Source organism: Ascaphus truei, chromosome 5, assembly GCF_040206685.1.
Source record: "Ascaphus truei isolate aAscTru1 chromosome 5, aAscTru1.hap1, whole genome shotgun sequence".
In the NCBI taxonomy this organism is placed as follows: Eukaryota; Metazoa; Chordata; class Amphibia; order Anura; family Ascaphidae; genus Ascaphus; species Ascaphus truei.
Window position 1 is genome coordinate 82,991,740 of NC_134487.1, and position 22,323 is coordinate 83,014,062.

Here is a 22,323-nt window from a genome sequence, read left to right on the forward strand (position 1 = left end):
GTGGGTACTGTGAGGATCAGGCTCCGCCCCATCAAGCTCCAGTTGCCTGATTGGTTCCAGAGGCAGTTGCAGGCTTCTTCCTTTCTGGGCAATTAGTGCTGTGCCCCAGCTACTGGCAGGTGTCCCTTTCTTTCCCCCTCCCCCCCTCCCACTCACTCATCTTCACAGTTGTGTCTGTGCTCTTCCCATGCATGCCTGCATCTAAAATTTTACAGCCCAACATTGATTTTCACAGGAAGCAGTTATCTATCTTTGGCATCCCTTAATCATGAAGTGTGGTATGATTTGATTAGTCTTATTGCAACAATGCCAAAATATGTACCGGTTATTATTCAGACGCAATGCCATCCCATGATAGCCTCATATTTAATAAAGTCCTCCACCTAAGCAGTGACCAGTTTGTCACCTCTCTGTGATGCACAAGTGATAATTTAAGAATGTTAGTTTTCTTTGAGGCTGACAGCCTTGGATCTGTCTATCTCTCCTCCCCCCCCCCCCCCCCCCCCTCCTCTCCCTTCCTTTGCAGCCCTGGGCCTCATTTCGATTCTGGTCATTTGCCCCCTCCCCTGGAATAAGCTCCACCCCCAAAATCAATCTGCCCCCTCCCTATCTTCAGCACTTAACTCAAAACAGCTCTTCTCCATCACATACCATGATTCCTGTTAACCCACTAACCAAGGCAGCTCTCAATGCAACTAACCCAACCATACTGTTCCCACCCCTATGACCTCTTAACAATTACTTTTTATTCAAATCTATGTAACCACAACTTTGTTGTACTAATGTACAGTGTCTTGGGTAAGGACACACTATAAATGTAATAAATATTAGCTTTATTTCATACAGTGCTCTTCTCCCAATGGGACTCAAAGTACTTCACATTGAATTTATTTTTCATAGGAATCTAACGGTTTTCAATTACTTTAGAAAAATGAATATTACCTTTGATAATATTTGTGTGTGTTCAATGCACATCTTCACAGGCACTTATACAACCTTATTCAATTTATGAAGTAGGAAATTCAGTTAGACTGACCTAGACAAAAACCCAGCAGGGACATATTATTTAAGGTGTTACAATTGGGCGAGTGATGTCTGTCTTTATTACCCATTGGGTGCCCCAATACAGAAGCCTGGCAAGCCTTTAAGGTACTTCTAATCTGTTGTGTAAGGAAATTAAAGATGACTCTTTTTCCGTTTCCGGGTTGAGCTGCCATGATCACGACGAGAAAGTCACGGGATAGCCGTTTGAAGGTCATTGGTAATCTGGTGCCACAGGCCCACAAGGGGTTACTTAAACCCTTACACCTAAGTATTTTGAACTCTTTTTGTAAAGTAGTTTCTAAAAATCCTGAACCGAGACTTGGGAGCTGATTTATTTCCTCCCTTGTCTGATGTCACTGTGTACTGTATTCAACACGGGAAAGGGATGATTAAAATTTCTTAGATCTGTCAATAATGTTTTCGTTTTCCTTATCTGACCGTCTTTACCAAAAAACACTCAACCATTCAATAGCTCATAAAAACAGTTGTAATTATCTTTGAAAAACAAAACAAAATAAATCAAAATATTTGCTTTTAACAGTTAAATTAGTATAAAAAAAGGACGACAATTCGGTTGTTTGCAACTGGTCAAAAAAAGATTAAAAAAATAACAGACCTGTGTAATTTTGGGACTGTCATTGTTTTGACAACATTTTGAGAGACACCTCCAAAAAGGGCAGTCATATCTTAGTGATATTTTGGAGAGCTGGGGTTTATTATAGTGAACACCCAGATCTATGCCTACATAGGCAGTACTGAATATATAAACTTTGATTTAAGAACCACATTTTCTACGAGTTACTAGGATAAACCGGTATACTGGAAATCACAGAAGCACGCATATTTGGGTAGGGGCTGGTTATTGGAAACCTGGACTACTTTATGATTTTTGTACGGTCTACACCATGTGCAGAAACTTAATCTGCCTATCCAAATCTTGATTTTAGGTTTTGTTTGAACCACCCATTTTATGTAAAGGATGAAGCTCAGAAAGATTTTTACAAAAATGTTGTGCTGCTTCCCACAGCATATACAAGATAAAACCTCTGCGTGGGATGTTACACTTAACCAACAGTCAAGGTAACAATTTTGCAGTTTATATAAAAGACTAGTGTTCAAGACCAGGTATTTTTTTTTCTATGCCTTGAAACATTAATACCAAAAACAAAACAGAAACAAGCAGCATAATATTTATTTGGTGTCGCCATAGTTGGTGTCCATCTTAAAAAAATATATATTTGTTGGACACGGTTTTGCAGTAGCATACTGTTATTCAGAAAGTTTATTTCCTAAACAGTCTATCAAGATACAGACACTTTCATACATTTCGTACACTGAAAGTCAGTGTCTCCAGTTAGACTAGAAATGAGTTAAGGAAAACATTTCACTACAATTAAGGGGAAAAAACACAATCAAAGTGATTCTTATGATCAGAAATTTTACCCAACAGATTACATGTACTGTACATACCTGGTCCAAAACCAAGTACTGAGATCGAAATCTCCAATAATTATTACGCACATCATTGATAAGTCAAAATGCTGTACATCATTTAGTAACCATAATTATTTGCTAGTAAAAAGAAAAATTCTTTAAGCCGGTTTAAAAAAAAAAAAAGTGGGGAAAAGGGGAATAGGTGAAAGACATTTAAATGTAATCAAACATATTCCTACCTTGAAAAATAAATTTTATCAAAACCTGATTCCAATCACAGTTGTGAACAACTCTGCTAATGAGACACACTGAAATTGCACTTTGACAATTATATTTGCAGTCCTTAAAATCTACTCATTTGATTCCAGTGAACAATTGCTCCTCAGGGTTTATCGTCAGGCCCCTTTTTTCGAGAGTGTTTATACTTGTCTACATATGCTTTCACCAAATTTGCCACTTTAGCCGAATCCACTTCTCCACTCTTACTGTGGCAAACCTTTATTAAAAAAAAACAAAAAAACATTTAGCACAAAACGCAGTTCAGGTTCCGGAGTCCTACCATCGAAATAAAATGCCTGTGGTTTAAAGACATTTGTAGAGTTATCATACATGTAAATCCCATGAGAGGTGTTCCCAGTGGAATGAATGGGTTTCAGCGCCAGACACCCTGCTTCAATCCCATGTAAAAAAAAAATGGGATGCTTGGATTGCTGCTTTAAGGTTGCTCATCTCCAATAGTGATGGTCTATCTATTGATCCACCCGATATGCCTGCTTTGGGCAGTGTTTAAAACAGTGGATTTTCTTAAAGGTTACCCATAAAAAGTACTAACATTTTACAATTGGCAGAAAGGCAGCAGAATGGCTTAAAAATCAAATATTTAACTAAACATTCCTGTTTAATTGGAGCAGCATTTAATATAGCCATGCAAGACTACACATTTTATAAAACTTTTATGTACATAAACACTTACCTTATCTACGGCTTTCTTTACAATCTCCTTATATTCTTCTTTTGTTATATCTTTATTTTGGTAGTATGGTTTGATAGCCACTTTTACTTCATGTGCTGCTCGTTCTTGAATTTGGATTTTCTAGCAATACATATAAAAAGATTTTTTTTAAATTAATACAAATTAACAAACTTAATTAGTACATAAAAAAATAATAAGTTTAAACAAATAGTTGGCACATTAAGCACGCCCCCCATCTCCCCTCAAAACCTAAACCTTGCATATAATTAATGCCTTAACTCAGCAGTGCGCAAAGTGGGGGGCGCAGGGTTTACAGAGGTCCCGCACGCCTCCCGAAGGCACTCAAGTGTCGAGGGAGCTGCAGGGCCTCTAAACCTCACTTACCATGATTCAGCCGGCAACTGGAGACACGTCGCCATGGCAACGCGACATGTGACGTCACGTTGCCACCACGACGTCCAGGCGCCGGAAATCAAGGTAAGGAGGGAGGGGAGCGCGTGGAGAGGAGGTCATCCGGCAGGGGGGCGCAGGGAAAAACGTTTGCGCCCCCTGCCTTAACTGATGAACGAGTCTGCAATGTGCAAGTACAGTAGTAGCAAAATGTTTAACTTTCACAATGCTGGCAGTCTGGCTGCAAATTTGTGCCAGCAGACATCCAGGGCCATTATCTCCCCTTAGTAAGGTAACAATGCTTTCTTTGCTTGTGTTCTATCATAAGTGTCTCTAGAATGCTGGCCCTTTTGCCTTTCAGGGCTGCCTACGGCTAAGTCACCGGAGGTCACGGTGGCACACGCCACACCACAGCCATCTATGGGGCAGGCCCCAGTGGCTGTGTGTGCACGCAAAGTGCTGTGACGCGTACACTAGCAGGGAAGACAAATTATTTTGTCTTCCCCTGCCGCGACGTGGTCAGCGCGCAGCCAATGGCAGGGCAGATATGCCCCGTCATGGCCGCGCCCTCCCTACAGGCCGCCGATCGCGGCTGTAGACTGCACATGCCGCAGGCGGACGTGCAGCAGGGGAGGACTGGGGCCGTAGCCTAAAGGTTCACTAAATACATGGAAAACAAACCATAACTTGCACAAGACTTCAATTGAGCAATTAAGTCAATACATTCGGACTGTCACTTAAGCAATACATACAATAGGTACTTTACAAATATGTTAGTGGTGTGAATACAGGAATGAAGAAATGAAGATCAGAGGAAACCATTGCCACACGTTTACATTTTCTGTATAGTTTATGTACTTGAATGTATTTTGTTTTAATACATGGAGATCCTGTGTTTACGATATCAAATCTGAATTAAAACTAAAGAACAGACTCCAGTACAAAAGTATTGACAGACGAATGTACCTTTTCTTTCTTGGAGCTATCTGCACTGGCTTCCACCGTTATACTTTCTTTTCGAGCAGCAAGTATTATGGAAGTATGTGGGGCTTTGCTGTAACTTGATGCAGCACTAGCAGAGCTTGGTCCCAGAACTGTTCCCAAAGATCCCACATTTCCCAAGGCTGCTGTTGGAGCAGGCAAGAGTGGTGCACTCAAGTTATTACTTACATGAGAAGCACTGGGATTAGCCTGTTTTAAAAAGTTATGAGGAATTAATATATATGGTTTTAATCAGGCATTAACATACTAAGTGTCTAATAAGTCAATAAAATTCACTTAACCATATTCTCATACTTGAAGTACTTATTTCACCTGTTGAATTGTATTTAATTATGCCAATTTAATACTAAATCTCCAGGCCATGAAGACAACCTTAAATTCATCTTTCATGTCCATACTTCCTAAACGGTGATGAGCCATAGCACACCTTTAAGCAATTTCAAATCAATGATATGCCAAAGCCGAGCACCGCTTAGTTAACCTCACCCTCAAAATTAGGAAAAAAACAGGTTAATAGAAAAGACAAGACGCAAAAAGGGGTAGGGTATTGTATAAACCTAATAGAAAAGACATCCAGAAATGTTAAAATGCTTGTTTTACAAAATGCTGCATCATACTAATATACATGTTCCAATCAACCAACAACACGTCGCCTGATGCATACAAAGCTGTATAACCAAGTTTGTAAACAAGTCAAAAGGCTTTCTATATAAACAATCTAAAACCCTGCCAACATACAAAATAGTCACATTCATTATCTACATATAAATATTTTGTTTTGACTTATTTAAAATAAAAAAAAAACAACAAAACAAAAAGGCGGTAGTGAAGCGATTACCAATATACCGCAAAAAGTTCTGTAACTTAAACGATACTTTGAAAGCCTCTTCTAGCTAATCTAAATAAAAGGCAGAAGTCATGAAGAGCAGCAGAAAAAGGCTGTTATTTGCAATAGTATAAATGATGCTCAAAGGCCAGAATATTAAAGAACATACCTGCGGTTGCTTTCCATCTGGCTGTGAAGAAATGTAGTTGACTTGTTGGGATGGCGGTGGAGGGGGTGGAGGAGGGGGCAATCCCTGAGGCACACTGGTAGGTGCAGATACCTGAACAAGAGGCACTCCTGGGTGGAGATGCATGGGTAGCTGTGGATGAATGTTATATGGATTGTGTTGGATGTTCACCAAGGGAGGATGGACACCCACTGAATACGGGAAAATATTCATAGGCTGGGGAGGAGCGTTAATTTGTTGCTGCATTACATTCATTTGAGTCGGCATCATATTTACAGGGATCTGAGAGCCTTCACCTTGCTGACTTGCTTGGTCTTTAAGGGTTTGATCTACTTCGAGAGGGGAAGGGGGCAGGGGGAGAAGAAAAAATTGTTAGAGGCCACGAAAGATTACATTTCCATGATTGGCAAATGCGCTTTATTTTTTTTATAAGTGAGTCCAGTTCTGGTTTTCCAAGTTTACATTTTTCATGGAGATCTAAAACTGTTGCTGGTTTGAATGAACTTGGGATTTAAAAAGTAGAAAATAAGGTCTGAACGAATACCATGATGTTCTGGAGCTAGGTGGGCAATACGGCAAATTAGTAGACCATTTTAAAATGGTAATAGATGGTTAATAATAGGTGACTGCATGCTTACATTTCAAATTGACTAATTTTATTAAAGTACATTTGGCAAATATATGAAAGAAACTGGTGCTGTGCACCATTATATATACTTATACTATGACCACATGTAATTCATCATTACTTAAAATATTTCATTCAGCTTGCAAAGTTAGGAAATCCACTACGATACTTGGGTTTGCTCATTTATCTGGTCAGTTTTCATTGCAAACAAATGGGGGAAAAAGTTAATATAAAAAGCAGAATACATTATTAGTTTCTACTATGAACTTTTGTATTAAGTAGCATTGCGGGTTGATTAATTGGCACGGTCATTTTGTAGAAGTTAATTTACAAAAATAAAATTCCATAAAATCCACCTTTCATACTTCAGAAAGTATATATCAAATACTGGAATGCTTTACTTTGTGACAGGCCTGTTTTGAAGAGGCCATCTCAAATGGTATTAGATAACCACAAATAAGGTCAGCCAGGAGCATTGAATTAAGAATTTCTTCATGGTTTGCAATTACATATTTGTCATTTGTATTTTTCTGTTGGTTATCCATAACTTGCACTAAAATGAAGACTGATGCCTGAATAGTCAAGTAAAAAAGCTACACTTGGCAAAATTAGTGAAAATATATAATTGGCTTGCTGCCCCAAAGTATGTTGGTGATGCCTTAAATAAATATCACAAATTATTTTAGTGGCGTAGTAAGTGTTGCCAAGAAACGCATGCATTATACACACACACACACACACACACACACACACACACACACACACAAAAACAGGACATTTGGCGATACAGACCTTGGTCCTGAGACTCTTCCTGCTTTGGCCATACTGCCTGCGAGCCTGTGGCGATTCTTCCTCTTTTTGAATAGTAATTTTGTACATCAGCAGGAAGTGTTTTTCTGACAGCCCAACTTGATGCAGATGACCATCCAGAGCGATCAGCAGCTGAGTCAAACTGATCTTGTTCATATTTCGGTCTGTAATTTCTATGCTCTGCGAACCTTGAAGACTCATGCCCTGAACTCACTGAGAAGGGCGGTCTACTGTTCCAACGGTTTTCATTTTGGTCTCCATATCCAAAAGCCCCTCGAAAATTGCCTCGACCGCGACTAAAACCTCTGGGTGAGTTCCAATCTGAGCAAACATTTTTATTCCATGAATCCCCTGAACTATATTGGTTATCTTCCCAGTGAGACCCCCTAGGAGAACCTCTTGATCTATTTGCACCTCTGGCTCTATTCTCAGTAGATTTAATCTTTTCCATCACCCAATCTGGGAAATCGTTCTTACTTTTTTCTGCAGGATGTTGTTCAGCAGTATCTTTATTGACATGCCTTTCACTTCTGAAAATTTCTTCTGGTTTCTCTTGTTCATTTCGTCTGTACCGGTCATTTCCTCTAGAACCTTTCCAGTTGTCATTTGACCATCTCTCTTTCCAGGGGGGAGAATTGCAATCCTTCTCATCCCTATCAGGTGCAGTACACTTGTTTCTTGCTCTGGACCATGATCCAGATCTTGAGCGAGACCTGGTTTTAGATTGAGACCTAGACTGCCTTCTGTGTCTCCTGTCCCTGTTTCGTCCTTTCCATTGCTCACTTCGATCACGGTCTCCATCTCTCTCTCTGCTACGTGATCTAGATTTAGGTTTAGCAGGAGGAGTGTCTCTAACTTTAGACCGGGAACGAGATCTCGGTGTCTCCTTTACCTCAGTTTTCTCGGGGGACCACTTTGTCGAGGGAGAGTGAAACCTAGACCTTCTTGTCCGAGATTCTTTTTTAATGGTGTCATCGTTTATTTGCTTTGGCTCTGTGCTTGGGGGTTTCAGTTCATCTTTCTTCTCAGAAATCAGAGTATCCAATTCAGATGTCACATTTTCATCTTCCTTAACATCTGCTGGATGGTCAATTTCAGATTCATTATGATCACTACACAAGGACTCACATTCCATTGGTATAGATTCATTATCATCTTCACAAAAAATCTTTTGTTGCTCATTGGTCACCTCAGAAGCACTTCCATTTTCAGTATTAACACTCAATTGCATTGTTCGCTCTTTTAAAACATTAGCTGGCTTTACAGAGCCTTGAAAACCGGTAGTCACCAAGCTGGAATTTGCAATTGCTTCCGTGGATTTTGAGGTTCTTTCAATTTGTTGCTCAATTGAAAAAACCTTATCTCTTGTAGAAGTTTTATTTAAAACAGGTTCTGGAAGCGGAGGAATTTCAGTTCTATTCATATGTATTTCACGGCTACATTGATGCTCATTTGCCTCTGGCAAATATGGTGGGGTACCTTTCCCTCCACAGCATTCTTTCAGTGCTGATTCTCCAATACCCAATGTTGAGCCATTGGCTTGTTTATCCCCATTATCATATTTCTGCTCCGAAATACATCTCTCCTCAGACATAGCCGATTTGGGTTCTGTGGCATTCTTCACTTCTGAAACAGTTTGATTTAGGTTTTGTCTTGCTTCGGTCTCAAACTGCTGCGCCTGTACAGAAACTGCAGTAGTAGAAGAGTTGTCCACTTCAGCCTGCTTCACTTTCACAACAGTGAGAGAAACCAGCGACTTCTCAGCCTCACTTTTCATTACCGAGTCTTCTGAGAAAGGAGCGTGTTGTCCATTCTTTGAGATTGGAGAGTCTAGCGATTTCTCTCCCTCAGACAGTTGCTCATTCAAAGAAACTGGAGGTTCTAGAGAATACTCCCTCTTAGACTGTAGGTTTCCCCCAGGGGAAGCTGGAGAGTCAGACTCATTGGAATCCTTAGCCGATAAGGAAGCTAAAGATTCCTCCCCCTGAGACTCAAGTTGCCTGTCATCGGCTGGAGAATCCTCCTTAAACTCATATGGTTTCTTAGCAGCTGGAGTGTCTTCCCCTTCAGAATCCTGCTGCTTCTCAGAGGCTGGCGAGTCTTCAGCCTCAGAGTCATGCTGCTTTTCAGAGGCTGGCGAGCCCACCTCCTCAGAGTCATGCTGCTTCTCAGAGGCTGGAGAGTCAACCCCCTCAGAGTGATGCTGCTTTTCTTCAACTGGGGACCCTGGAGAGTCCTCTCCCCCTGAATCATGTTGATTCTCAGAGGCTGGAGAAGCTGGTAAGACTTTGGATTTCTGCCCATTTTTCAAGGATGGAGATGTTGGCAAGTCCTCCATATCAGAATGTTGCTCATTTTGGGAGGCTGGAGAAGATGGCAAATCTTCCATAATAGAAAGTTCTCCTTTTTGCATGGCAGGGGAAACAGATTCAGGTTGCTCAGACGGATTCTCATTTGTGGAGATAGGAGAAGCTGGAGACTGAACACCCACAGGCTGCGATTCCTTTTCTGAAGGGTGTTTAGAAGGTTCTTCCCCATCAGATTGTGCCCTATCTGATAAGTCTTCTCTGGACACAAGGGGGACACTGCCACCCACCTTGGGCTTTTTATCATGTTTTTGTTCCGACTCATTTGCAGAATTCTCCTCGCTTTCACTTGCTTCCTCCTGGGTTTGTGCTGCTGACCTAAGGCTTTTCCGAACCCGAGATCCCTTTTTAGATGCTCTTTTCCTTTGTTTTGGAGGGTTTTTTACTGAATGTTCAGACGAGGAAACATTTGCAGAGGAGCTATTGCAACCAGGCGTATCACGATCAGAGTTACTGGATTTTGGTGAGCTTGGAAGTTGGTTTACATCCTCAGACTTGCTATTGCGTGTAGATCTCCTCCTAGTGCTTGAATATACAGTCTTCTTTCTTGTTCCTCTGCTATTTGATGCCCCAGAAGCAGCTTGCTTCTTCTCAGTGCCTTCCTGTGCACCAGAGTGAACACATGTTCTCTTTGAAAAATCTATTTGAGAAAACAAGGGGAAAAGAAAAGAAAATCATCCACTGAAAATACTGTACATACCACACCTTTCAGAACAGACTACATGAGTTTGCTGGACATGATAATTAATCCAGGTTTTGAAATGACCGTAGCATAAAAATGATAATCCACTACCGTTAAAATCTACACAGGTCTTAAAAACAATTGCAGGCTGCAGTGTTGGGATGGCAATTACTACAAATGCATTACAAGTTTCAGCTTCACCTTTCTAGTCTACTTACAAATTCCCACACAGATGTTAACTTGCAGTCACTTTAATGAGAAAACCCATCTTCCATCTACAAATTAATAACTAATCTTCGATTTGCTCATTTCCTTTATCAAAAATGTAGCAATGTATCAACATTTCGCTTTTTCTTTATTAAAAAAATAAATAAAAATAAAGTGGGTGGATGTGTGTACACACAATTTACCACAATCACTTTTTTTGTTGTAACCTAGTGGAAAAGTGAAGATATTCAGATTTTCCAAAAGATCTGGCATAAGCTTTCACTCGTTTTAGGCAAACCCCAAAAGTAGCATATGCATTATGTTAAATATGTTTCTTCCTCACTCCAAATTGTAAAAGCTGTAAAAATGTTACAACAAAGATTCAGTTATCAAATGAGTTTATTTCAGGTGCACAAGTGGAGACAGCTTCAAAACAAAAAGCTCTCTCCCCCAGATAACACGGTATGCCATATATTTATACCCTAAAACCTAAAGCTCCACCCCTTTATGGGGGGGGGGGGGCTTGCACGTCCCTAAATATTACCTCATTTTGTAATACATAACAATACTAAAGCTGATGTTATTTTGTAATACATAATAAATGTATGTAAGCTAAAAATCATTATGGGGTTAAATGTGATGTCAGTTCTACCACTTGGCACATTGTATGAGATACTGAGCTTATCTTACAGGCTTCTCATAACATCTGGCCTGTTTACACTTTCATTTGGAAGCCGATTGGATGAGGAAAGATCAATAAAGTCAGCTAGGAGCGAAAACATTCCATTCTCACTTTCACACAGATTTCTTCACATAGAAAGATCACATTAAAACTCACAAAGACAAGACTAAAATAATCAAACAAAATGGCTGCTTTGACCCTAATGCGGTTACGTCAGACCCCCTAATGTCTAAACTTCGTCAAAATTATAATAACATTACAATCTGAAGTAATTAAACGAATGTAAGGGGGGGAGGGGGGAGAGAATGGCATAAGGCTTTCAGTTTGTTGTAAATTTTACATTCAGCAAAAGGACTACATGCTTCAAACAATTACCTGCCCCCCTCCCCCTGCCGCCACTCAATCCATGCTCATCTCAAAATCTATAGTTACTGTATAAGTGAATTTCTGGGGAAGAGAGATTAAGCATTTACCTGTTCAGTAACGTCTGAGCCATAACCGCTTTAAGGACCATTCAAGAACACAAATATAGTTTGTATTGTAGTAATAATGTATTTTATAACATTGTACAACACACCTTCCTTGGTTAGATTGAAATAATTTTGATTAGTTTTAAAGAGGGAAACAGAATCTGCTAACCAACACTGTCAACCAAACTAGGCAAATCTTCAGCTGCAGAATTAATTCACCCATCCCATAAATAGGAATATATTTACCATTATTTTTCTCTGATTCCCTCCATGACTGCATACGATGGGTAATTTAGGCACCTCCAACTGTGGGAATAGGACAGCCTTTTGCTACAATTAAAAAAAGGCTTTTCCTGCAGGAGACACCCAGTTATGTTTAGCCTAGATGCATAGGCTTTCCAAGAACTATTACATCATAGAGCATTAAAAACATATCTACTGTGTCAAATCTCTTCAGGAAGAAATATTGTGCATGGATCGGTTCCAAGAAAAATGATAATACATGTATTCCTTTATCGTCCCCCAGGACAGTGCATACTATGGGGATGTCCCATAGCAGACCCTTATTTTAGGATGAGAAGCATCTGGAATGATTGCTTGCCGCAACTTACTCCTAAATCTAGCCTTTTCAGAGGCTGGTGCATCCAACTTGTAATGCAGAATAAACGTGTTTCGAAAAGACCAAGTAGATGCCTTGCATATATCCTCTGATAACGCAAGTGGTTGCTATGGCCCTTGTGGAATTCACCTCAACCACTATTGGACAATCCAGAGGTTTATTTGTATAGGCTTGTTGGATACACCAGCGAATCTATCTTCCAATGGAAGATAGATTCACACCTTTGAATGACATTTTTAATGTATTATAATGTAACCAGCATTTGTGTTTCTATAGCAACCATTTACAAAGTCACACCCCCTTCCTCTTCTGAAACAGGCTCTGGCACACCCGAGCCCTGCACTTGCAGTGCACCAATTGTACTTAGCGACTGTCTGGTAACATGATCTTCCTCACAGAACTTTACATCTTTGGTTCTCTTCTGCTGCACTGACGGCCATTTAGTGAACCCCCAAAGCAAATATTCACAGATCGGCAACTTGGCTAATTACTTATTGTGTGGATTGTATTGAGGAACATATTAAAAAGGTGGAAATCTGTCTCAGCGTCTCCCCTGCTGAAAATCACTCTCCTGGCTTCCAATCAAATCTTGCACTCAATTCTCCTCCTCACTTTTAAAGCTTTACACTCTTCTGCTCCTCCTTACATATCAGCCCTAATTTCTCGCTATGCACAATCCCGACTTGTGTTCTGCTCAAGGAAGTTTCTCTCTACCCCCTTTGTATCCAAAGCCCTCTCCCGCCTTAAACCTATCATTGACTGCCCCACCCCTCTAGAATGCCCTTCCTCTCAATAACCAACTAACACACTCAATCCACCTTTAAGGACCACTTGCTTAAAGAAGCATATGAGTAGCACCGTGGAGAATACTATACACCCGATACATAAAGCTTGGCCCCTTGTAGACACTTACCAGAATGCCCTCCTACTCTCTCTACGTTCCTCCTAACTACCAATTAGATTGTAAGCTCTTCGGAGCAGGGATTCTTCCAAAATGCTACTTTTATGTATGAAGATGAAACACAGAAGACAGGACACACCGCTCACAATTATTATAGATAATTTTCTTTTTGTGTTATAGTTTGCATGTGTCATAATTTTGACACAAATGGGTGCTACCTATGTACGATAAGTTAATAGTTTTAACAATTGAATGAAAATTGTGACAATCACAAGATCATCCACAGAAGGTACATTTGTGGTGCACACCACACCAATAATTTTTAAGTGAATATATACAGTGAAAAACCTTGGTGAAAGTGAAAAAATAAAATATAAAATTAAAACTGACATGTGGTTCTATCTTTACTGATTCATTTTGCCTTAACTGATAATGATAAATACTACTTCAAAACTGTATAATATATATGCAAAACGTGCGTTGGGTGAATCATTGACTACAGAGTGGCACTTTGTTGGTGACATCCAGAGTGGAGGACTTCATTCAGCCCAGTGCATGGTGTGACGGCCGTGGAGCAGATGCTGTTGCTGTGAATACAACCGTCTGTCCATATGACCCAGGGTGGTCTGAATGCTCACAACAAAGACACTTATGTAAGTGGAATACTTTGTGTTTTTAATATTAAAAGCAGTATTATACTATTTTGCTTTTTCCTTTTTTGTATATGGATTTCCCTTCCTTTTCTATGGATCTGGAGTACCTATCTGAAAACAAAAGTTGGTAACTTCTAATAACCACAACGCCTTACTATCACGTTGTACACGTTGAGTGCAAATTTTATAGAGCTTTCAACATTGATTTCATTTGTTGGGGTTGACAATATTGCACTATTTTGTGTCTCTACTTCCTTTCGATGTCCTGATGTGATTTGCGCACCTGTTTCTTCTTCGATTGCTGGTTGGATTTGGTCTGAATCCTGTGTCGGGAGCTGCACGCTAAGGACAGTATATTATTTAAATGTTATTGGTTTTAAGTGGTGTTATTTGTGCTTGTTTATTTCTTCATATATGCAAATATGTCTGTTGACAATATATCCTCCTACTTGCCTGTACACATTCATTAGTTAAAGAATTATATCTACAGATGTTAATAATGAAGTCTAGTAACCAATAAAACACTTCTAGATGCCACTGCAAGTCACACAGCCAAAATACACAATTTATATGGCAATAAATAATTTTGCAGCATATACCGAAGCCTTTGAAAACAATGTGCTATTTACATCACAATAATAAATGTTCACACAGAGGTAAAGGTGCACAGATATGATTGGGGAATCCCTATGTAGCTAAACTAGCATATAAACGCTGTTTGCCAAGTAACAGCACAGCTCCAACATCGCTGTCAAATTTTACTCAGGAATACCCATCTCTAGTGAAAGCGATATAGATGCACACTGTTGCTGATAACTGGCAACAAAAAACACTCTGTTAGATGGTAATGTAATACTTAGCTAATTTGTAGCCTGACACCCCAACTACGGTATACAGATAGGGGTCATACGAAGCTGCACTGGCATCGGTAGTATCAGAATCAGAGGCACCACGTGACGTCACCGTGTCACTACGCCCACGCCCTACGCGTTTCTCTCCAGGCAGAGCTTCGTCAGGGGCAAGTGGATGACGGGATACACCAGCCAGCTGCATATTTATACCTTTTGACAATTGAATAAGTATTCGCAGCTACTGCAGAACAACTGCTAATGTTTCAATCACTCAGAGAGGGTCATGTGTAATGATCTTTCAGCGTGGGTACAGAGCAGCTACGCTATATTAACCCTTGTCTGAATGGTGAGAATATACATATGTGTTATCCCTGTTGGTGTTACACTGTAAATTAAAACCACGATTAATATAACTGTTTAATAATGCTTTAATCCATATTTCATGTTTCTTATAAGGAAATATATAAACTGCACTGCACTAAATTGTGAGTTTAATACTCTTGCTGGATACATTCTGACCAGATTAGTGGCCCACCGCTGTGGAGAGATGAGGCAATATAGATACATAATAAAACATAGTTGCAGCAATCCGCCAAAACATGGCTAACCTGCTACAACAGTGAAGAATATGTATTCTTAAAGCAACAGAGCCGACCATCCTACTACAAAGAAAAGTATTTACACTCAGGGGACATATCCATGTATGGAATGATGACAATATTGAGATGGACTTAGTCTCACAGAATGGATTTAGACAATTAAATAAAGGGAGTAAATGTAAATCCTTCATTTAGACCATGTGGATATAAAGTTTAGGCGATATATCCACTCTGCTTCTCGTCATAGGAGTTTTTGATCAATGTCACCACCACGTATTGTATTCTTTACAAGGATACGCAAATTAGATGCATGGGGACTTACAGTCACAGATGGCATGACATCAAAAAAATATTTTCTAACTATTGGCATATTCTAAGATCGGACAGTGACCTAGCGTCAGTGCTTAATGAGACCCCAAGCATGACAAGTAGGAGATCAAAAAATCTTAAAGATGATCTTGTTCACTGTCACCACCAAAAAAAGACATCTAAGTCATGGTTACCTAATCCACCCAAAGGCTGCTTTTCCTGTGGTAGTTGTAAGGCTTGTCAATATATGCAGACCACCAAAAGTTTGACAATAATGACCAGTCAAAAAAAATGAGATAAGACACTTTATTAATTGAAAAAGCTTTAATGTGATTTATCATATCAACTGTGCATGTGTCCTAAGATACGTAGGCAAAACTATACGTGAGCTACGAAGACGCGTGTTGGAGCATGTTAACTCTTGTCAACCAAGCAGGTACACCGGTAGCACGCCATGTAAATTTGGTACATAATGGTAACCCTAGATGTCTTCAATTCTTGGGGATAGATCTTGTAAAGAATACAATACGTGGTGGTGACATTGATCAAAAACTCCTACGACGAGAAGCAGAGTGGATATATCGCCTAAAAACTTTATATCCACATGGTCTAAATGAAGGATTTACATTTACTCCCTTTATTTAATTGTCTAAATCTATTCTGTGAGACTAAGTCCATCTCAATATTGTCATCATTCCATACATGTATATGTCCCCTTAGTGTAAATACTTTTTTGTAGTAGGATAGTCAGGGATTGGCTCTGTTGCTTTAAGAATACATATACTTCCCTGTTGTAGCAGGTTAGCCATGTTTTGGCTGATTGCTGCAACTATGTTTTATTATGTATCTATATTGCCTCATCTCTCCACAGCGGTGGGCCACTAATCTGGCCAGAACGTATCCAGCAAGAGTATTAAACTCATAATTTAGTGCAGTGCAGTTTATATATTTCCTTATAAGAAACATGAAATATGGATTAAAGCATTAAACAGTTATATTAATAGTGGTTTTAATTTACAGTGTAACACCAACAGGGATAACACATATGTATGTTCTCACCATTCAGACAAGGGTTAATATAGCGTAGTTGCTCTGTACACACGCTGATAGATCATTACACATGACCCTCTCTGAGTGATTGTAACATTTTTATTTTTTTAAACATTTTTATTAGGAAACAGGCAAGTTTACAGGCAAATATCACATCACAGTATCCTAATACACTTTGATTTTCAAATTTTCCATGTTGGAGGGGGGGGGGGGGGGGTGGGGGGTGTACCACCAAGAGTGGCGCGACCTCTGGGTCACCGGGTGACCAGGGGAGCGAGAGGTCTGAAAAAGAGAGGGGGGGGGGAGAATAGGGGGGGGGAATAGAGGGGGGTATGGGGATGGGGGGCCTCCCCTATGCCGCTGACCCAGGCGTCCTTCAGGCTGTGGCCTGGGTGGTCATAGTTTCTCCTATCGGATTCTCTCGGGTGTCAGTGAATCTCCCAGGGTTCCCAGATTTTGTAGTTACTTGTAGTCTTGCGTTTGAGAAACGCCGTCAGACGTTCCATAAGAATTACGTCGTCTATTCTTCTCTTAACCGCCTGAATGGAGGGGGGAGAGATCTTTTTCCAGGGGAATGCCACAGCACACCTAACCGCGGTAAGGATGGAGGAGATTAATTTTCCTACTGGGCGGTCAATTTCCTCTATTGGCCTGCCCAGGAGGAAGGTCAGTGGATCTGGGGCTAATGTGAGGCTAGTTACCTCTTGGATTAAAGTTTGGATAGAAAGCCCACATTTTTGGATTTTTGGGCATGACCACCAAATGTGGGCCATGTCTCCTCTCTGTCCACAGCCTCTCCAACATAGATCTGAGGCCAGGGGGTAGATTTGCTTCAATCTAACTGGGGTAAGATACCAGTGGAACATGATTTTGTAGATATTCTCTTCTGTTGTGGTACAGATGGAAGTTCCTGAAGCAGCGTCCCATATATCCTCCCAGTCTTCTCTATCTATGTCTATACTTGGTTCCGCCGCCCACTTGGACATGTAGTCATGAGTGGAGGGGCCTGCTGTTCTCTCCATACCAGCGTATATGTTAGAGATCAATGCTGTTTGATGTGTACTAGTTCGGCAGAGTCTCTCAAAGTTGGTGAGGGGAGGATACTCAAATTTTGGGGACAGTTTTTGAAGAAAATGTCTAATTTGGAGATACTTAAATGGGCTCAGTTCTGGGGTCTCGTGTCTTGTTCGTAATTCTTGGAAGTTCAGCAGCCTTCCATCGCTCAGTAGGTCGGCAACCACCCTAACCCCCTTCAGACGAAAGTAGTCGAACTGTTTTGGTTCACATCCTGGGGGGAAATGGGGATTGTTGTGGATCGGAGTAAGCAGCGAGCCTGGAGCAGTTAGTTTAAACTTTGATCTGCATTTCCGCCAAACTTCCCAGGCGTGTCTGATGGCACCAAGGTCGAACCTACGGGGTGGTTTATCCCCCTTGTCTATGCACCAAAGGAGGGCCTGCAGAGAAGGCGTTTTTACGTAGTGGGATTCAATATCTCGCCAGCAATAGAGACCCGGGTCTGCGTTCCACACTACGGCTTGCCTCAACTGGGCCGCTAAATAGTACTTTGTGATATCTGGGACACCCAGGCCCCCTCTTCCTCTTGACGTCAGGAGGACCGATCTGGCCACCCTGGGCCTTTTGCCCTTCCAGATGAAGTTAAACATTTTATTCTGGATGTTCTTAAGTTCAGGGCTGGGAACATGGATCGGGAGTGTCTGGAAATAGTATAGCAATCTGGGGAGTATATTCATTTTTACCGAGATCATCCTTCCGATCCATGAGATCTGGTAGTCTTCCCATTTGTCCAGATCTTTTTTGATTTTCCCGAATAGGGACGGGTAATTATATTTGTACAGTGATTGGTAGTTGCCTGATACATTAGAGAAGGTGAAACGCGTAGAGTGACGCTGTTTGCCCCAACCGGAACCTCTGGATGCGGATGTCGTCACTTCCGGCTGCCGGTGATACGCATTCGTGACACGCACGCCAGCACAGAGGGAAACTTGAAAGAAGACCCATCCGGTTGCAGAGTTTGCAGAGATCCATGTTGTGATCTATATGCTTTTTTACCTTACACATCATGTGAGTTGATTGGATTTGTTTTTACCCGTATTAAATGTGTTATACAGTCTACACTATGTCCAGTATCGTCTTACCTTAAGGTCCTGTGTGGAGAGTACCGGTCTGGTGATATCCCGTCTGCACGGATTACAGCCATTCCTTAAAGACACCTTTATGTGCCTTTTTCTACCTCACGTTTGTGAGTATTCTGTATATTCATCCTAGCTAGCAGTTTATTATCACACCATTGACTTTACAATATTGCACTATAAGCATTTGTCTTTTGTTTCAACACGGTATGCGCTTCCCGATGACCCCTCTCTTCACCTGATACATTAAATACCTGGGAGTGAATGTATGAGGAACTCCATCTATAATTAAAGTTCAGTTTCAGTAAATTAACTTCCGATTCTGGTACATTTAAGTGTAGGGCTTCCGATTTGTCATTATTAATTCTGTAGTCCGAAATTTTGTCGAACTCCACCAATTCTTTATGTAGGTTGGGAAGTGATGTTTGAGGGTGGATTAGGGACAGTATTATATCATCGGCAAAAAGCGAGATTTTGTAATTTGTATCTCCAATTGGTACGCCCTGAATGTTTATGCTCTTGCGTATTTTGTCCGCCAGGGGTTCGATCGTCAGGGCGAAGAGGAGAGGGGACAAAGGACAGCCCTGCCTTGTACCATTCGTAATTGGAAATCTCTGCGCTGTGCATCCCGGAAGCTTGATTACCGCCGATGGATTTTGGTACAGTGCTCGGACCCCCTCTAGGAATGAGTCCTTAAAGCCAAATTTTTGTAAGGTTTTGTCTAAGAATAGCCAATTGATTCTGTCAAACGCCTTCTCTGCGTCTTAGCTCAGGAGAACTGCCTTGGTGTTTGTAAGGTTAATGTGGTCTATTATATTTATAATTTTGCGGGTGTTGTCTGAAGCCTGATGGCCCGAGACAAATCCCACTTGATCGTTATGGATAAGTCTGGGTAGGATGAGGTTTAATCTGTTAGCTAGTATTTTGCTCTATAGTTTTAGGTCATTGTTCAACAGCGATATGGGGCGGTAACTCCCACATTGCATTGGGTCTCTCCCCTCTTTGTGGATTATTGCTATGTTAGCCATTGACATCAATGCTGGTATGGGGTCACCTTCCATAAAAGGAGTTGAACAAGTCCAGTAAGTAAGGAGATAGGGACGGGAGAAACCTCTTATAGTAGGCGTTTGTGAATCCATCAGGGCCGGGGGCTTTGGATAGTTTTAGAGCTTTTACCGCATCTGCCAATTCCTCTTTTGTAATTTTCCCATTAAGTGTCTCGTTCTCCTTCTCCGTCAAGGATGGGAGGTTGCAGCTATCTAAATAGTTCGAGACTGCCATAAGCCTTGATGCTCTATTATTTTCCTCTTGGGTTCTGAGGTTGTATAATTTGGTATAAAATTTGGTGAATTCCTAAGCAATGTGTCTGTCATTATATAATATATGACCTGACCTATTCTTGATCGCAGTTATTTGGGACCTCTTTTGTACCCCTCTTAATTTACTGGCCAATAGTCTGTCAGCTTTATTACCCTTATCATAGTATCTCTGGTTAGTCCATCGAAGGGCTTTTTTGACATCCTCGAGTTGGATCTTTTTCAACTCGTTTCTGGCGGTTAAGGTTTTGTATATTTTCCCCGAGGGGTTGGATTTGTGTTGCTGTTCTAGTTTGATTATTTTCTCTGTCAAGTCTTTGAGTAGTTTTGCCTTAGTTTTTTTCCTATGGGATGCTATGGAAATAAAAGTACCTCTGATGGTTGCCTTATGGGCTTCCCATAGTATCGCTGAGGATGGGACTGAACCTGAGTTGTTCCTGAAGTACTCTGATAGGACTGTCTTGATTTCTCTCTCTATTTCCGGGTGATTCAATAATGAATCGTTTAGTTTCCAGTTAAATGCGCTCGACTTTGTGAACGGAACTGAGAGTTAAAGAGATAGGGGCATGATCCGACCATGTGATCGGGCATAAATCCGTTTTTTGGGAGGCATCCAAGACGTTCTTGGTTGTAAAGAGGTAATCAATGCGAGAATAGGTCTGGTGGGGTGCGGAGTAACATGTATAATCTCCTTTGGCCCTGATGTTGGGATCTCCAAACGTCCACTAGGGAAAATTCTTTGATAATTGCTCTAAATGCTGTTCCCATCTTTAGGGATAGTACCGTGTGTGGGCGGTTAAGAGGGAGTGTCTTATCCTCCAGTGGGTTTAAGGCCATGTTTAGATCGCCCCCCACTATCAGTGAGGATAGGTAGATAGGGTCGATTGTGTTTAGGACTGTTTTCAAGAACTCTGATTGGTTCTCGTTTGGTGCATAGAGGTTGACCAGGGCGATCGCCGTGCCTGCCAGTGAGCCATATACCACAAGAAATCTACCCCCTGGGTCTGAAACTTTGACAAAATTGAATGGAGTTCCCTGGCGGATTAAGATGGCTACCCCTCGTTTCTTGCTACTGAATGAGGAATAATAGCCCAGCGGGAATGTATTATTAAATATTTTAAGCGGCTCGTGGTCTGTGAAGTGTGTCTCCTGGAGAAAGATAATATTTCCTTGGGATCTTTTCATCTCCTGGAGAGCTAGCTTTCTCTTCCTATGGCTCTGTAGTCCTTTAACGTTAAGGGAGATAACAAAAATGGCTAGCCAGGCCCCAATCAATGTTATCTCTGAAGGGGTCTTTGCGGATCACCCCTTTCCCAACCGGGGGACCATGACTGATTACTGTGCCTGAGGGGTAGGAAAGTACATCTCTAGCTGAAGAGGGTGGCCTATTGTCTAGATCTGGGTCAGCGGTGTTGGGGGGGGGTGGAGGGGGGGGGGGGGCGGGAGGGGGGGGGGGGCGGGAGGGGTAAAGGACTGCTGGGACAGCACCAGCAGGCAGAGAGATAGAGGATGGGGGCCAGAGGGCGCCCCCAATAGAGTGTAGCCGGGTTTGCGTACCGGCATTCGGACTTAGGGTCCTTGGGGGGTAGACCCGGGAGTACGGACTGGCTCGTCCAGGAGGGTGTGGACCCCCGAGTGGTTTTTTCAAAATCATTTTCCCTGTGTGTATATAGTCAACAGGGAAAAGGAGAGAGAGAGAGGGGGGTGGGAAGGAGGGAAGGATAGGTGCTCCTTAGTGGGGTAGGGGTGGCCTGTGATGATCGAGTGGAACAGTTAATCTTTTGCATAAACATACATTCAGGTAATGCAAACAGTGGTTTCCCTCTGGCTGATCAGTTATAACAACGAGTCCCTCTGGATAAACGTTTTGACATTAACATCATATTTAACTTTTTTAACTCTAACAAGCATAAACCATAATGGGGGGGGGGAGAGGAGGAGGGGGAGGAGAGGGGGGAGGGGAGGAGGGGGGAGGGGGGAGAGAGGGGGGGGCACGAGGGGGCCAGGTACGCTTCTATGGATATGGATGGACAGTCCTTCTGCGTGGCCCATGGAGTCTAGCCCCGTCCAGATCCCCCCCCCCCCCCCCCCAGACCGTCTTCAGGAACAGGAACGGCTCTCTGCAGCTGGCGCCGCGGCATCCTCCCGCCAGTTCTCCGCAAGAGAGGGGGGCC

General features: G+C 41.6%; 1 protein-coding gene across 5 annotated transcripts in view; it reads right to left on the reverse strand.

Annotated features, from left to right (window-relative positions):
* Positions 1–2,218: 2,218 nt before the first annotated feature.
* SCAF11 (SR-related CTD associated factor 11) overlaps positions 2,219–22,323 on the reverse strand; it is a 71,454-nt gene continuing 51,349 nt past the window's right edge. For 2 of the 5 annotated variants that reach the window (XM_075600126.1, XM_075600130.1), the window contains 5 exons: positions 7,277–10,300; positions 5,839–6,188; positions 4,808–5,032; positions 3,452–3,571; positions 2,219–2,974 (listed from right to left, as the gene is read on the reverse strand). In XM_075600126.1, the coding sequence (XP_075456241.1) occupies positions 2,861–2,974; positions 3,452–3,571; positions 4,808–5,032; positions 5,839–6,188; positions 7,277–10,300 (3,833 nt within the window). In that variant the 3' untranslated portion in view covers positions 2,219–2,860. Of the gene's footprint in view, positions 2,975–3,451; positions 3,572–4,807; positions 5,033–5,838; positions 6,189–7,276; positions 10,301–22,323 lie in introns of those variants that run through there. The other 3 variants (XM_075600127.1, XM_075600128.1, XM_075600129.1) reach the window with 3 other exon arrangements.